Source organism: Bidens hawaiensis, unplaced genomic scaffold (genome assembly GCF_021521415.1).
Source record: "Bidens hawaiensis isolate Kalapana, Puna unplaced genomic scaffold, B.hawaiensis_p1.1 tig00014849_1, whole genome shotgun sequence".
Classification (NCBI taxonomy): domain Eukaryota; kingdom Viridiplantae; phylum Streptophyta; class Magnoliopsida; order Asterales; family Asteraceae; genus Bidens; species Bidens hawaiensis.
This window is the reverse complement of record NW_027492314.1, coordinates 516,632-535,157: the sequence shown is the minus strand read 5'-3', so window position 1 is coordinate 535,157 and position 18,526 is coordinate 516,632. Positions and strand designations below refer to the sequence as shown.

The window sequence follows — 18,526 nt, the reverse complement described above, 5'->3', positions numbered from 1 at the left end:
CATCAGCACCCCTAGAGGCCTCCCCGCCAGCGGGATCATCGGCAGTCTTGGAAGTCTCCCTGTTAGCAGGATCCTCATTCATATTAGCCTCCCCGCCAGCGGGTTCATCGGCATCAGAATCCTTGTTCAGGCCAGATACACCGGCGATATCCGACCTCTTCCTGCGGCGGACAAGATCTGCAATAGCATGCAACACGCCAGCATGAAAACTTTCCGGAGTACTTGGCGGGGAACCCACACTAGTTGAATCCTCACTAGAGGATTCATCACAAGAAGAAAGGACTATTGTCCCGTCCAGATGCATAACGCTAAGAGGTTTAGGGTTAAGAATGTACACACCTTGAGCCACCGCGGAATCAGTGACCACCGGCTCTGATGTGTTGTAAAACACACGTATTTTCCGCACGTTTTATCTACGTATTATATTATATTTTATATGTTTTAACTCGTTTTAGATAGGTTTTACATACATTTATTAATCTTGTAGGTTTTGGGTGAAAGAAAGAAGAAAACCGGGACTTTTCGAGCATTCTACGAGCTTTTTTACGCATACAAGTTCAAGACAAAGCTCAAGGCCTGACCCGTATGCATCATGGAGGCCCAAGACTATATTATATTAGAACATAAAAAAAATAAGAAAAAAAACCCTAGGCCAGCAACCTGCCAATCGGAAGTTTCAGCAAGAAAAAAAAAGAGAAAAAGTTTTGTGGAGCTAGGGTTTGGACTTGTGGTGGCTAGGGAAGGAAGAAGACACAAGAATCAAGCCCCGGGATTGTTTACCATCTGTTTTTATAGCCAAGGAGCAGCCATAAACATCCAATATCCTTGCATCTTTTTCATTGTTCATATACCTTGAATTACTTGTTCAATTACTTAGTAGTTTTGCAATTACTTGGGATATTGACTTGTTATTGATTAGTATTGATTATTGAATGCTTGAATTTATGTTTGAGATGAGTTTATTGATGTGTTTATTAATTGTTCATGGCTGTCCAAAGATGATTATTGGCTAAACTTGTTAGTTCTACCTAGGAATGATGATTCTTGTTAGTGTTTGATGAGCTTGTTGGATTGTTTGATTGATAGACTTGAATTGCTATTGTAAAGTTTGATTTAGACATGAAATAGGTTGTGTTTAGTGGCTGGAAATTTTGGTGATTCATTGCATAAACCCCGTGTGTTGATTGATTAGTTTTGTATTGATTGATTGGTGCATTGTTTGATTCTAGACTTTGTGTTTAGGGTTTGTTTGCGGTAGGTACAACCGTAGGGTTTTGTTGCGTGATTATTTGGATTAAGTACAGCGGTTAAACACCTTCTTTGAGACCAAGAGGTGATAGGAAGTTAGGGTTGTCTCATTGCCTTTGCATGCTAGAATAAGGATTGCGCGAGAGCGAGTTCGTTTCTAGTCAGGTTTAGGTGTTTTGAGTAACTAGTTGATCTATTTTAGTTTAAGTTGAATTGTTCCTCTATCCTTGGTTGTGTAGTATTCATTGCCATTAGGGTCGAGTGTTTGTGAGACCGAGAGGTGATCCTTCATTAGAACACGTTAGCAATTGTTTCCCGGTTTGGTCGTTTTAGCCGATTTTGAGTAGTTAGGGTTTGTTGTGTGAGACCGAGAGGTAATCCAGTAAGCCCGAGCGATCCTTAGTCGTGTCATCTTTAGGGACCGGTGTCTATATATCATTCAATCCATTAGCTTGTTAGGCCTACAATTTGATTCAGACCTAGGTAGACGTTTTTCTCCATTCCTAAGTTAACACAGTTAGTTTTCCGTTAAGTTTTCTATTTTTGGTAAGTTTTGTCGGTCAGTCTAGTTAGTTCAGTTAAGTATTTAAAAATCAAAAATCAATATAATTATTATTCTAAGGTAGGTCTTTTCTAGGGTTAGTGATCTTTAGCGTTCTGACGTGTCCACGTGTTCGATACTCGGGCTTCCTAAGTCTATACTACTTGCGATCGGTACACTTGCCGGTTGTGTGTGGTTTTAGGATTTTTGTTTTATATTTAAATCTTAGTTGTGAGGGTCAATTTTATAGGGTTATTAGATACACATCAGGCTCTGTGCGGCCACGGGTGGGAAAAAAGAAATTCCCCTTGAAGTGATCAAGAACAGGCTCTTGATACGCCTCCAGGGACATCCTGAACATATTTCCCATGACGGTGGGAATAAGAACCTCAAACAATGAACACTCCCCTGTAAAAAAAGAAACCAAACATAAGAAAGGCATAAAAAACGCACTAACAGGTACAGTAGAAAGGAAACTTAAGTCCGTCATCCCGGGAGAAGTATGGCTGCTCCGCAGGGTATGGCCAAAGACGGCTCATCCCCACCTGGACCAACGCGGACTCAGGGATCAGAGCCATCGGAGTAGGAGTCCGCGTCAACTCCTGGAATCATTCCTGACCCTCAGTGTCAGCAGCGGGAAGGGAGAACTTGGTGGTCAGCGAGCGGCGGGTCATAGCTAGCAGAATAACGTCCGCATTGACCCACAAAAATTTGTTTTTCCATTCGTGAGCGCTCCTCGGAGACTCAGTCCCTATCGCCTTCCCCTGGACGGCGAAGCTAAACCAGCTGCCACGGGTCTGAATCTTGTAGACCGCAAGAAAGCGATCTACAGTGGGTTCCATCGCTAGAGCCCTACAACAGAATTCGAAGTGTCGGAGCCTCATTACTCCGAACGGATGCAACAGGGAAACATGAATCCCTGTAGTAACCAAGAAATCACCGAAAAACCTGGTGATAGGCAACCGGAAATTGCCTATGGTGAACGACTCACTGTACAAGGCAATCTTCCTGGCCGGCGACTGATCAGCCGTAGAACCAGGCGAAGGAAGCTCTGTCCCCCACTCCGGTGCCAACCCATAAAGGTTGACAATATCTTGGAAGTCAGCAACCTTCCAATTGATACATATGTTTTCACCAGCCCCTTCGAGGAATCTTTCTTGGCTTCTTTAGCCCGACCCCCTTTCTTGCCACCAGCCATGGTTGATTAGAAAAGGAAAAAAGAGGTCGGAGGAAGAAAATGAACAGAGAGAAGATGGATAGGCTCAGAGAAAATTTTTGCAAGTAAATCGGAAAGTGAAACGGCCTCCCCTATATATACACATCGTAATTAATGCGAAGAGAGGGAGACAGTTCAACCCCAGCAGACAACCAACCAAGTGGCGACACGTTAGGCGGGAACCGTAAAAAACAATATGATTTTAAACATTCTACCTAAAATCTCGTGCACCAACCTCGAGCACCACTCCTGACACGATTCAGACAGGAGACGTCACATTGCAGACGCCTAAACAGTACCCTAGTTCAAAAGCAGCAGGAATCCTAAGGACTGGTAGTTGCAACCCGCGACAAAAGACAAAAGTCCATAATTCCACCCGCGACATCGACTCACGGAAGCAACAATGGACTGGGGAGACTTATAGAGGGAGGGTAGCAAAGCTACCCGCGAATCCCTTATCCGACTCGAGGATCGTCAAAGACATCCGCCACCCGCGGATCCATCAAACAACCCGCGGATCGCCAAAAGACATCCGCGCAAGAAACAAGTGGCTATAAATACGAAGATCATAACTTCGAGGTATTCATTCACACTTTCAAGCCTTAAGCAATTACATACTGTGTATTACTTTATTCCGATCAAAGTAAGATACTTATTCTCACGCCGGAGGGTGGTTACGGAAATACCCCCCACTCTGTCCTTTCCGTAACAAGACTCAACGGTGTTCTGTTTTGCAGGCATCAGCTTGGATATGTTCTCATTGCTTCAGTATACCCACATGTGGGGAAATACCCGATCAGACTATCCAGTTCGATCTAGTGTTTCTTCATTTACTAGTAAACATGCAGCCTAAAAACGATTTTGCACTAATTTTTTTTTTTTGTATATAAAAGAGTAACTCGGTTATATTGGTCACACAAGTTGTTGCTCATGCATAATTAGTGCGAACTGTTTAGAAACGCCGATAGCATTTGCTGCTAATAGCATAAGTTGCTAATGATCACAATTAGTAGTAATGACATATATGTTGTTAATCATAGTTGTTGATATGCCAGTCTATTAACAGTCGATTCCTACTAATGCTACGCTACTACTATCCCTTAGCTCTGTCTCTTGGACCATGCCAAGAGGGTGGTACCCCGACATAGTGGCGGACTCAGGATTTTTACCAATTGGATCCCAATTATTTCGGTTTACAAAATTTTCGGGTCGGTTGTTATTTAGTTCGGGTCGGGTCGAGACGAGGAACATAATAAAACACGGAAATGTAGTGTCATTGGAAACGAGTAACTAGAAAGAATCTATATTAAAAACTAGATAGAACATAGCCTTTTAATTCATTTTTATTCATACCCGGAAAACACAAACGTAAGCTTATATATATAATCTTACATACAAAACCAAAATATGAAAAACTAGCTCTAACACAAATAAATGATTAGTTATAATATACATAAACAAGATAAATAATAAAAGAATATGTAAAACCCACATTGCCATTATATATGCTACATGATTATAATTGCTACATGGGAGAAACTAATGAAAGGCACAAATACCCTAATTAAATAACTAATATTGATTAGGATATGAAAAAAAAAAAATTTTAAAAACAACAAAAAAGCATGGTGAGACTTGAACCTACAACTTCTTAAATGAATAACAAGGGATTTTCCGCTAGACCAATTCAATATTAATGATATGAGTTACAAGTATTAAATTTTATGGGGTCCTTACAAAATTTAATATACCGTCTCTAAGTAATTTTAAAAAACATTGGTGTCCCGAGACCCCGACCCGACCTATGTGGGTCTGCCCCTACGGCCTGACATAGGGCCCCCTTTGACATAGTTATTTGTTGGTGTTGGCATAAGAATATACAAAACGAGGTGATGGTTAGTGGAGTACTTTGATATTTGTAAGAGTAGAAGAAAAAAATGTTTTTAGAGATTGAAGTGACGAAGATGTGGTGAAACGATGATGTATGGGGTGGAGGTTGTGGTTATTAAATCAACAATAGTTGCTTTCGGTGGTGACGATGTTGACACTTGTCAATTAATTCTCTCGAATGTATCAAAAGGAAACCATAACGACTAAATATGTGGCAAAAAGAAAAGCCATACCTTAAATAGTGATTTTGTTGGAGATGTACCACATCGGTGCTAACATTTTATCACCGGATTAGAAATGACGCATCTTGAATTTATTTATTCTAGTGAAATTAATGATTTTGGTATAATGCCCGTGTGAACTGATGGTGAAATAACTAAAATTTATCCATGTGCAAGTGTGCAACGCAAGTACATGCTTGTAACGACCATATATTAACAACATTTGCTGAAGGGTCTCAATCCACAAGAAAAACAGTAAAAATATAGACGTACAATTCTTTACAAGCCAAATAAAAATGTAATTTTTACTAATAATATGGTTTACTCAAAAATAAAAGAAATGGAGCACGGTATAAACGATTAAGACCATACAAAAGTCATTTATGACATATATTATACAAAAAATCTTAAAACATAAAAAATCAGTCTTTTTTTAAACGACGATTTTCTTTTTTGTTAGGCCACTGCACTCCTTAAATTTGGAAAGCCCCGTTGCCTCACTTCGGCCAGATTATGTTATCTTAATCGAGCTCATACTGACTTTCAGAGTTTAGTTTGGGAGTTTCACCAGAAAATCATGCCGTCGGCTGCCACTCACACACATAGACATACATATAATTTTACATGGTTTTTGAAACCAAGGATGTTATCAGAAGCAACATTTTTATTCACTAATAATAGATGTAAGATAGTATGTAAGATGTGTCTATATCCCACAATTGGCAAACTCTACTTATAGTATTAGTATCGACAGGATATATTCATAAAACCGTTTTTTGCAAATTTAAAAATTATTAACGGATATCGTACACAACTTTTCTTTGTTGGGTGGATATCATTAACTAGTGGATGGTAGATCAACAAGAATAAGACACTTGGAGATATTTAAGTGACATGTGTCAATGTGTTTGTGAGAGGATGTGTACGTTTTAGAAAATGTCTTCATTGATCGAATAAAGTCATTGTTGTAGTTTTCATTAAATCTTTTTGTTTGTTTTCTTTTTAGTACTAGAAAAAGAAAAATAATAAAGACATTTAGGTGGCCTTTCAAAATCCACCAATAAATATAACCAAACATGGTACCCAATGTAGCAACCAATAACGAATTTTTCTTTCTATTATTTATATAATATTGTTGTGACGTTACCAGGAGTATTTCCAACAGGTTCTTTATAGTATTGTGAGTGGATTCTTTATATTACACTATTATATAAAGTAGTTGTAAGTAGAAAAGATAGATAAACTTTTATTAATAAGTAAATTTAGAGAAACATTATTCATCCTTTATAATTTTTTAATATTTTTTAAAAATGACTATGAGTGTAGGTAGAGAGAAAATGTTATTATAAAAATATTATTATTAGAGAAAAAATGTAGTGTTTTTTATGTAATTATATTTATATGGATAGAGATGCTACTAAAGATAATGAGAAAAATACATAAAAATATTATGTAATTGAAAAAAATGAGAGAAAATGTTTTTTAATATAATTGTAGAGATAGAGATGCTACTAGGAATGCTAATACTGAAATAGTATTTTCAAAGTTTAGTTAAATAAAAGCAAGTGAAGAAACACTCGTATAACCTTTGGTAGGCTTAGCTTAATGTCTCACCCAAGATTGGATTAACACCGAATCTGACCCCAGGTGGGCTTAGATTGGTATTTTCCGGTGAAGATAACTATTTCGGTCGCCGATGGCTGTCAACCTGCACCACAGAATACCATGAGCTCGTTACGAGAAGGGGAATAGGGGGGTCTTCTCGTAACCATCCTCCGGCGTGAGAATCAGTATGGTGAGTATTGGATATGCTTAAGGAGAATTAGAGAAAATCAAATCCTTTTACCATTGTTCCACACCTTGTATTTATGTACAATATAAATCGCTTTATGGTTGGTACATCAAACATCGAAGTGGGAGGGTCCGACGGAACATACCTGCGCGCTTCTATACTATGCCATGGTTGGACTAAATGATGGTTATCATTCCCCTGGTTCTACAACTCTGGTCGGCAGAGTGTGACGTTATTTCATACTTGTTATCATTTACGCTATAGTTGGTATGTTACATCAGACATATGAATCAAGCAAAGTTTTCATATTATATGTATTCTTTTTAAACTTATGAAATCTCACCAACTTAAATGATGACAAAAATCTATTACTTTCAATGTGCAATGTGGTACAAGTTGATACGATGAAGTGCAATGACATGAAAACTAGATCAGCATTAGGTTTTATTTAAATGAATAATTGTTGTTTCATTCCGATGTAATGATATTTGTTTTATTATTGAACATTTGTGTACTTGTGAATTTATGAAATAAAATAAATATATTGTCATTATTAATAGTGTTATAAGCTTATAAGTGATCTGTACGTTGCACCCAGGCGTATTACGCTTAAAGTCGGGGTGCTACAGATTGGTATCAGAGCCGTAACTATAAGATAGGTGGTTAAACGTTACGAGATTATTATTTATACATAAAACAATCTTGTGGCTTAAGAAAATGTGAGGAGCAATCAGAGAGCCTTTAAAGGTTCGTTTATGAAGTAATGATAAACGAACCAGATCAGCATTAGGTTTTATTTAAATGAATAATTGTTGTTTCATTCCGATGTAATGATATTTGCTTTATTATTGAACAATTTGTGTACTTGTGAATTTATGGAATAAAATAAATATATTGTCATTATTAATAGTGTTACAAGCTTATGAGTGATCTGTACGTTGCACCCGGGCGTAATACGCTTAAGCCGGGGTGCTACGGATTTGTATCAGAGCTGTAACTATAAGATAGGTGGTTAAACGTTACGAGATTATTATTTATAAATAAAACAATATTGTGGCTTGAGAAAATGTGAGGAGCAATCAGAGAGCTTTTAAAGGTTCGTTTATGAAGTTAATGGATTAATAAATTATTAAAAGTGTATTTTCTTATTTGTGATTAAAAAATACAACAAAAAAATGATTAAGTCTACCTTTAAATTTTGGCATCAATATCATAAAAATTTAAAACAATGAATTAATTTTGATTTATCATATTAAGGAGAAATTATAGAAGTTAATTAAGTTAAAGGTGATTTAATTTAATTTTGAATTATTTTATTAAAAAGGAATTTTGAGGTTGCATGCTATTTATGAAAAGAATTATTTAATTTAATTTAGAATTATTTTGTTAGAGAGAAATTATAAGAATGAATATTATTTATGGAAAGAAGTATTGTTTTAATATAGATACTAGGATAATAGCCCGTGTTACACACGGGTGGAAAACATTTCAACAAACAATATAAAATATAAACTACGCATTCAGTCAACACAAATATTTGACATAAGTTTTTTACCCTCAGATGTTACAAAAAATGTTAAACTATGTCTATAACATAAAAAGAAAATACTTTATAAATAAACAATGCAATGAATAAAAAATAATATAACATAAATGAACCATTAGACCTGAAAAAAAAAATAAAAAACACATATTAGTAAAAGATTTTGTAATATTAATTGAAAACTAAGTTTACAAATACATACCAGCTTTAAACTGTATCACATTAAGTTTCCGAAAATCTCTTTGTAAACAGCTTTATTTATTTATTTTTTAAATATTCTTAATTGTTCTAAAGAATGTTTTTTTCTTTTTTCTTTTAAAGTGTTTTTTATAAATAATTTTCAAAGATATCTATATTTTTATAGCATTTTTCATGTCATTTCTTAATAAATAAATAAATAAAACTTAAAGAACATTCAGTTTGATCACCATTCACCGGCTCTTCTTCTTTCCTCGAGGGTAAATTAAATCATTGACAAGTTGGTTATTAATTGGAATAAATAGACTTAATCATGGAGTTAATTGCATTAATTTGAATAAATAGATTTAATTGTATAATTAATTGAATTAAATTGGAATGCTGATTTTAATTTAGTGGATTAAAAATAATTGTGAATATGTGAAAATTATTGATATGAAAATGTGATTACATGGAATCTTATGTTGATAGGATAGAATAAGGACATGTAGAGAAAATCATTTGCTTTAATATATTAGTAAGATTCAGAAAGTTAAATCAGGGATCTAATAAAAATTTAAAACAATGAATTAATTTTGATTTATTATATTAAGAAGAAATTATAGAAGTTAAATAAGTTAAAGATGATTTAATTTAATTTTGAATTATTTTATTAAAAAGGAATTTTGAGGTTGCATTTATTTAATTTAATTTAGAAGTATTTTGTTAGAGAGAAATTATAAGAATGAATATTATTTATAGAAAGAAGTATTGTTTTAATATAGATACTAGGATAATAGCCCGTGTTACACACGGGTGGAAAACATTTCAACAAACAATATAAAATATAAACTACGCATTCAGTCAACACAAATATTTGACATAAGTTTTTTACCCTCAGATGTTACAAAAGATGTTAAACTATGTCTATAACATAAAAAGAAAATACTTTATAAATAAACAATGCAATGAATAAAAATAATATAACATAAATGAACCATTAGACCTGAAAAAAAAAATAAAAACACATATTAGTAAAAGATTTTGTAATATTAATTAAAAACTAAGTTTACAAATACATACCAGCTTTAAACTGTATCACATTAAGTTTCCGAAAATCTCTTTGTAAACAGCTTTATTTAATTTTTTTTAAATGTTCCTAATTGTTCTAAAGAACATTTTTTCTTTTAAAGTGTTTTTTATAAATAATTTTCAGAGATATCTATATTTTTATAGCATTTTTCATGTCATTTCTTAATAAATAAATAAATAAAACTTAAAGAACTTTCGGTTTAATCACTATTCATCGACTCTTCTTCTTTCCCCAAGAGTAAATTAAATCATTGACAATGTGGTTATTAATTGGAATAAATAGACTTAATCATGGAGTTAATTGTATTAATTTGAATAAATAGATTTAATTGTAGAATTAATTGAATTAAATTAGAATGCTGATTTTAATTTAGTGGATTAAAAATAATTGTGAATATGTGAAAATTATTGATATGAAAATGTGATTACAGGAAATCCTATGTGAATAGGCTAGAATAAGGACATGTAGAGAGAATCATCTTGTTTTAATATATTAGTAAGATTATGGAAAGAAGTATTGTTTTAATATAGATATAGATAATTATTTTACTTTAAACCAAATCTCACATTTATCATGAAATTTTATCAAATTTTCACTCTTTAATAAACAACTTTTAATGGATTAATAAATTATTAAACTTCTGTCTTTGTTTATAATTATTTGCTTTAAACTACAATCTCACACTTATCATGAAATTTTATCAAATTTTCACTCTTTGTTAAACAACTCTTTTAGTCTTTATTCAAATTATTTGAGAATTGAATTTAGTTACAATTAACGACGTTTACACGATTTGGTTTGGTTATTTGCACGAGTTTAATTTTATTAATACCCTACTTAATTAGACTCGTCAAATTTATCGTTAGAAATCATCTATTGATCTCTATTAAAAATTACCCAACGTTTACATTATTTTTATAAATAAATAAAAGTACTGAAGCAGAATTGCATATTAACTATTAAATGATTTGCAATGATATAAGATTTTTAATACTGAAATAAAACTAAAGTGTGATATGAATCTTAGAAAAAACAACTACCCTACACATATCTACCACAATTATTGTGCAGTCTGTTCAAGGTCTACCATGTTCATGGAAGTAGCGATATGATCGGTATCGTACCGGTATCGCTACCGATATCGAAACTCTCGGTTTTGAAAATCATAAATTCTTGGTACCGGTACCGGTACGATACCGATATTAAAGGTAAAAGTTTAGAAAATACCGGTACCGTACCGGTTTCGAAACTCAAAACTTTGGTACCGATTCGGAACCAAATCGGTACCGATTTTGGTATTGGTACCGGTACCGAATTTGCTCATCCCTACATGGATGTCATATTAATTGGTGATTACTTTTTTTTTAGAACGATCAACCAAAAATTTATTAGAAAACTAGCAAGGTGTTAAGCCACCGATAACACAAAGACAAGAACATCCAACAAAGAATCTATTGTTCATGCCACCATCAAGTACACGTGACACATCTGAAAAACAAATTACAACCAAAACCCACCTCATTCCTCCCACAATAACCCATTTCGCCTCGATCTACTCTTAATCCATAGGAAGCCAAGAACTTTTATTTCTTCAATCAAGCTTTGAAGGTGAACCGGTTCCCCTGATGGACTATTGCATTCCTCTTCTTCCAAATACACCATAGCGTTATCAAACAAACCGCGTGAAACGCTTTTGTCTTATCTTTAGGAAGCGCTGAGTATCTATATAGCTTAACTAAATCCCAGACACTAAAAGCATAAATTAAAGGCACCTTGCACCATTGGGATATCAAGCACCATGTCACTTGCGCCATTTCACATGATATAAAAGCATGTTCCACATATTCATCCTCCCTATTACACATCGAACATACCTGCGAACTTACCGGAATGTTCCTTTTTACCAGGGCATCTAATGTCGGCAATCGATTGAGCATAGCCCTTCATGCAACGAATCCAGCCCTTTTCGAAATCCAGTTAATTGGTGATTACTAATTTCCTTCAACTAGTTTTGTTGTAAATTATTGTTTCTACAAATAAAAAGTGTTTATAAGAACATTTAGTGTAACTAGTCTTCTTTGTTTCTTTCTTTCTTTTATAAATATATTTTATTAATTAAAGTTCATTTTCGTTCTTATGATTTAGCAAATAATACGAATTTAGTCCAAAAAGTTTATTTTTTGCATATGAACCCTCCACGTTTCTCAATTCTTGCCAATTACATCCAAATCACTAACCTCGTTAAATTTAATCGTTAAGTCAGGGGTAGACATGTGTTTTCACTATTTCTTTATTATATGAGTAAAGTGCCAAAATCGTCCCTGAGGTTTGGTCATATTTGTGAATTCGTCCAACAATATTTTTTTTCGCAAGTAGACCCTCGATTTTTCCCAACCGTTGCCATTTCGTCCAAATTGTTAACTCGGTCTAAATTCAACATTAACTTATGGGTGATACTGTCCTTTTACATGTTTGTTTACATTATTATTATTATTATTATTATTATTATTATTATTATTATTATTATTATTATGTGTTTGTTCGATGACATATATAACACTTCACGATTCTTATGTTTGAATACAATATAGTATGCGTTTTTTTATTCTTCTTTCTTTTTAGTCATACAAGGGGTTTAGCTCAGCGTAATAATAATAACCAGGGCCGGATTTGGGCCTGTGCAGGTTGTGCAGCCGCACAGGGCCCAAACCCGAAAGAGGCTCATAATAATTTTAACCAGCAGCCTAGTTATGTGACTCTCTCTTGTTTAGGCATGGCCAAAATAACAAACTTCAGGCCCAAACAATTTGAAATAAATAAAACAATTAGAAAATCATAAGAAAGTCAGTCACGGTGGTTTTGGCAGAACAAGAGAACTAGGGCCGAGGGTGTGACGGCGTGACACGACGACCTGGCCTTATTAGTTTCGCGATTCCGGCACCAGTAGACTTCGTCCGAACCCAGCGACTTCCGTGAGACGGTGAGTGTAAAAGAGGTTCTTATTTCCCCAATCTCCATTGTGATTTTGTATTTCCATGAGATAGGGCAGTGCCAACAGACGCTATTATTATATTTAGTATAACAACTATACCTAAGTTGAATACACACATTTTTAGTCAATATTGTTTACTATATTTTTATTCATATATGCTGTTTGTATATAAATTTAAGTTAACTGCTATGAATAGGCTCGTTTGCTAGCTTGGATCGTTAAAAACCTCTAAATGACCCGAGTTTTTTTGAACTTGAGAGCTCGAGCCGAGCCTTAGAAAAATTCCTTTTACTTATCGAGCATGAGCTCAAGTCTGATGCAGTTATGCTCGTCAAGCCTGATTGGAAGCAAATTTATGCTCGTCAAGCCTAATGCAATTTTATGTTTCATATTTTGTGGACTTCTGCACTAAATTCAATTACTTAAGAAAATAAAACAAATAACATACCACCCTTTTTAACAGGCTTGTTTATATGTAACAAACCTTTACTTTAACCCTTAAACATGGGTTTTTTCTCATTCTGGATTCCAATTATTTGAAATTGAAGCAAACTTTGATTTCGTTTAGAGCCGATTACGATGTATTATTCTGAAATTGTTTCTTGGAAGTTGAAAGTATTTGATTAGGTTTATCCGTTTATAATTGCACTTGAATATATGCTTGATTATTTGAAATTTTAGCTTAACATTTTTGTATGTTTTTCAAAATATGCCTCCTAAACATTTATTCGTTTTCTCAACTTATTCAGAAAGTTGAAAATATTTGTTTTGTTTAATGTTAGTATGTTATGATTCTTACCGTTCTATTGTTGGTTATATATATATATATATACACACACAAAGTTTACATGAGGGCCCATATTTTTAGTCGCACCGGGTCTAAGAAAGTCGACGCACTCTCGGAGCCGGCCCTGATAATAACAATGTAAATAAATATGTAAAAGGACAGTAACACCCCTGAGTTAACGTTGAATTTAAACCGAGTTAACAAATTGGACGAAATGGCAACAGTTGGGAAACATCGAGGGTCTATTTGCGAAAAAAAATATTTTTGGACGAAATTCGCAAATGTGACCAAACTTCAGGGACGATTTTGACACTGTACTCATGTAGTAAAGAAATAGTGAAAAGATATGTTTGCCCCTGAGTTAACGATTCAATTTAACGGAGTTAGTGATTTGGATGTAATTGGCAAGAATTGGGAAACTTGGATGGTCTATATGCAAAAAATTAAACTTTTGGACTAAATTCGCATTATTTGCCAAACCACAAGGACGAAATGGCACTTTACTCTATCAATTATTTTTAAAACAATTTAATACTAATTATTTGTAAATAATTACTTATCATCCGAAATACCAACCCAATGACGTGTTAAAACCGTTTAAGAGACCAAAGATACTTTCTTTTTTTAAAACAACTCCATTCTCATAATTCATATTAGAATGTTCAAGAAAAGAGAATAAACAAAAACCGTGTCTTGTTTTTTTACTAATGATTACAAGGTATTTAAGAAAAATAAAATTAAGTCTATAAATAAATAGCATAATAACTTAAAAATGCATATGCAATGATGGAAGCAATTGATTGGCCAGAAAATAATAATAAAAAAAAACATATTAAAATCAAACTGAATATCAATTTTGCGTCTTAACGCCTTATAAATGAGTAAACGACTCACGCTTGCGCCACTAATAGCCTCCCCATGGACAGCAAAGTGTACCATGGCCGTGGGTCTGACTGGTTGGGTGCGAGTGTGCGACTCACGGCCACTCACACCATATATAGCAAAGATTATTCAAAAACATTATTGAGATTTGCAAAGGATATTTAAAAACTGACATGACATTATGCGTTAGTTATGTGAAGAAACTTAAGAATATACGGGGTACGATCATAGATATGTGCGGTTGTAGTCTTGTAGATGGTCTGATGGAGAGTAGAAAATGCTTATACGCATGCCGTTCAAGAAAAAGTCTTTTTAATTAGGATTAGGCGACAACTAACTAACCAATTAAGCAGCTGGCACTTGTAGCATATTTGGATTTCAGTTGGTCACGAGTCGGGCTTGATGAGAAGGGCCTACTAACCACGGGCCACGAACACTGCCAAAGGACTTGACGGGCCAAAAATATACTATCAGGTATTCAGGGCACACATCAATGATCAATCTTCATAACTTTATAGGTGTACAAATCGGGTTTTTCTAATACCTGGGCTCGGGTATGATCGGGTATTGAGAGAAACCGGGTAGGGTTTGTGTACATGTATTGAGGAGAAAAACTTAGCCATATGTACCCGGGTAGGGTATGATCGGATTCGGGTATAACCGGGTATGCGTCCGGGTATTAATACCCTGGTTTTGAATTTGCAATTTTTTTATACAAATTTAATTTCGTCTAAAAATTCAAATTGCTTTGTAAGTTTAAAAAAATAATTAAAATGCATTACGAAAACCTTAAGTTCACTCAATTACAAATTATTTATTTTATAATATGCATTAAAAAGCATAAATATAAAAGTTGTGAAGTAAACATAAAAAAATACTTTAAAAATTCATGTATTATATCGGCCTATCGGGTATTAAAAAGTTGGTATCGGGTATAGGGTATAATCGGGTATAGGGTATAATCGGGTATAGGGTATGACCGATCCAGGGTATTTGCGGTTATAAATCGGGTTCAGGAATTGAGATCAAAATGAGTACCCTATCCATACCCTACGGGTATGGTCAGTTCTGGTTTCAGGTATAGAATACCCGGGTATAAAAAAACTAGTTCCAGGTAGGGGTTTCTTTTGCATCTCTAGTTCATTGCATGCAAGTATGCAACTATGCAAGACAGCAATGCTCACCATATCAAAGATTTTAATCATCTTTAGGTTTTAGACTTTTAGTACAAACCAAGATTTTTTTAAAATTGACAAATTTGAAAAAACCAAACCAGTTCGGCTATCGGTTTGATAAATAACCTTCATCCAAACCGGCTGAGCCAATAGAGTGATGTGTTATTTGGAGAATTGGAGGCAGTTATTTAGTAAACATTGAAAGTGAGTTAAAATAATAATAAATGAAGGGCAGAGAAACAATGGCAATGCCTTCCTCGCATTCAAAAGCCAAAAAATGGCAATGTTGTAGCAGGTTTTTTAAGATGGGCTCCACATATATCTACAACCAAACCCTTGAAACAAAGAGCCAGACAGACGCAACGATCGAACACCATTTTTACAAGGACACAGATGACCTTAAACAAGTATCTGTTAGTCAAAGTCTAGTCAAAGTCAATAACAAAAGATATCTATCCCTTTTCATTCCTGCACTCTAAAACATCCATCCATCCATCATTTGCATACCATCTTCAGCTTCTTCGCAGCTTGCGCAAACCCCACAATCACCTGCAACTCGTCCATCGTCTAAAAACAACACATTTTCCCCATTAGCCTTTTCTTTAAACAACAAATAATAATAGAACGTAACCCGAAAATATGATTAATATCCGTTATACCTGTGACATGAAATGCCTTTGAACAATGTCAACAAGCTGCTCCTTTGACGGGTTAGGCATCGCACCCGCCTACAAATCACACAAACATTAATATATATGGTATATATTATATACATATGCTTAGCATACCCTATAACTTTGAATATTATAATACTACTCACAAGATTAAAGTGACGCCAATATCTTCGCAGGGCAGCCATCTCTAGTTTGCTCAAATCAACCTTCTATGAACACAAATGACGCGTAAACATGTAAAAAAAGCATAAAAATGATAACTTTTTTCTCCTTGGAACGAATAAAGTTTGCATACCACGGACCCACGAGAAGTGGTAAAAGAGGACTTAGGTTGTGAGTCACACGATAGAGACCGGCTAACAGTCTTATTATGGGACGACCCGGTCGTTGATTTATGGGAGCGGTGCCTTGATCGATGCGACTTTTGAGTATCATCAGATGCTGAAAACATGGACTACACAATTATTTTCTGGAAATGGTGGGTCCGCTTTAATGGAATGCATAATAGAGTTTCTAGCAGTAGTTAAAAGAATCAAGTACTACCATGTGGCTAAGGTATCCAATGTAAAAATTATGCAAAGATTCATCAATATCAAACTTATGATGTAAAAAAAGACACTTTTGCCATTGGGAATTTATGATATTCACAGTTTTGCCTCCCTTTGAGGTTTGATCTTTACTTTGTAATTAAACTATTATTAATTTATCATACAAACAGAAACTTCTTAGACAGCTAAGCTTAAATAATAATTTGAGTAGACTTTGAAAATGCCACTAACCGAGATCAGGCGCGAACCAGTGACCGTTTTCATGACCATTTTCAAACTCGAGATCATCATCATCTTCGTTACCAGTAGGAGGTTCAAGCACACTTAACGCGTTCCTTTGCAACTTCACCTCTATGCCATTAGTGAGCACCTAACATTTGATTAACAAAATTATAATATTAAGTATAACAACAAAAACTACAAGATTTCGGAGATGCTACGGATACACTAACAGAAAGTGCTAAAAAAGCATGCGTATGTATAGACCGGCGTACAAAATCAACACTTTCTTTTGGAATTTTATACTCAACCAAAAAGATAACAAATTTACCGGAATAAAGCAAAATATAGCACCCAAAGTGTATGTCTAAAAGCACAAAAGGTGTAAAATGCATGTCTTGAGGCACAATAGGTGTGAATATTAATCAATTTTTGTTCAATTACAGCTAATTGTTACAATCTTTTTATAACAATTTTTTATGTATTACTAATGTTGGCTTCAAAACACTGGATAGAAAAATTGTCTAACCAATTTAGGATTAAACGTACGGAAAAAAAAAGATGTTCATAGAACATAATCATAAACAACAAAGAACCCTAATTTTCAACATTAAATAATTACATAAATCCACAAAATCCCAATTCCAGATCATATGCAAGATACCCAAAATGCCAATAGAAGTATAGAAGTCAATAACATAATATTATTTAATTAACACCAATCTTCAAAATAAATCAAAACCCACATCTAAAAATTAGTTAAAAACTTAAAATCCTTAGATCCATTGATTTGAAAGTTAAAACCCACTTTCAAAATCAATTTTTTCAAAAGAAAAAAAAAATCAAAATTTGAATTAATCAAATTAAAAGTAGTAATAATAATAATAATTACCAGCCAATGCCATCCTCCTAGACCGACAGCCTTCTTGACGACACCTTGTAACCCAACAAGCACCGACTTCGTACGGTTGTTTCCGGTCACAACAACCTTAGTGTGACGTGGCAGTACGGACAACTCTTCCTCACTACTGTCTCCACCGCCACCGCAGCTCGGAAACTGACCAGAATTAGAAAACCCACCACCACCACCAACATTACTATCATTATTATTAACATAACCCTCCATTAGCATTATCCGTACACACGATCGGAATTAATATTAATAATAATTACCGATGGGAAATTGGTGGCATTTGGAGTGAACTAATAATAATAATGACAAAATTTGAGGTTTAAGTTTCAGAGAGAGAGAGAGAGAGAGAGAGTGAGTGTGTGTGTAAGTGTGTGTTGAATTAATTCTCGTTTTCTTTTTTGTTCTTCTTCTGAATCCCGACGAGGTGGGATGGACGAATGAGAAGGCGACACGTGTGAGGCGAGATGGGTGGTTTTACGGTGGCGTGGAGCAATAATGCAATACCACTTACCGGTTTTCATGGTTTGTGTGTAGTATTTGCTTTTGACTCTTTGACTACTGTTGGTATACACTATAAAGGCAACGTAGTGGGGTCGCTTTGTAATTACTATACTA

At 34.4% G+C, this 18,526-nt stretch overlaps 1 protein-coding gene across 1 annotated transcript; it reads right to left on the bottom strand.

Moving 5' to 3' along the window:
- Window positions 1–15,792: 15,792 nt before the first annotated feature.
- Window positions 15,793–18,139, bottom strand: LOC143547886 (uncharacterized). The gene is made up of 6 exons (XM_077039192.1): window positions 17,891–18,139; window positions 17,011–17,149; window positions 16,527–16,672; window positions 16,378–16,440; window positions 16,217–16,285; window positions 15,793–16,124 (listed from the first exon to the last, which is right to left on the bottom strand). Exons 1-6 carry the CDS (start codon window positions 18,128–18,130, stop codon window positions 16,053–16,055), a joined length of 729 nt encoding a protein of 242 aa, XP_076895307.1. The 5' UTR covers window positions 18,131–18,139; the 3' UTR covers window positions 15,793–16,052.
- Between the last annotated feature and the right edge of the window lie 387 nt (window positions 18,140–18,526).

Coding starts and splice junctions, on each gene's coding strand:
- LOC143547886 (XM_077039192.1), bottom strand. CDS start 18,130: ATGCTAATGGAGGGTTATGTTAATAATAATGATAGTAATGTTGGTGGT. Junction 17,150..17,890: donor TAGGAGGATGGCATTGGCTG/GTAATTATTATT, acceptor ATCAAATGTTAG/GTGCTCACTAATGGCATAGA. Junction 16,441..16,526: donor CCACTTCTCGTGGGTCCGTG/GTATGCAAACTT, acceptor TTGTGTTCATAG/AAGGTTGATTTGAGCAAACT.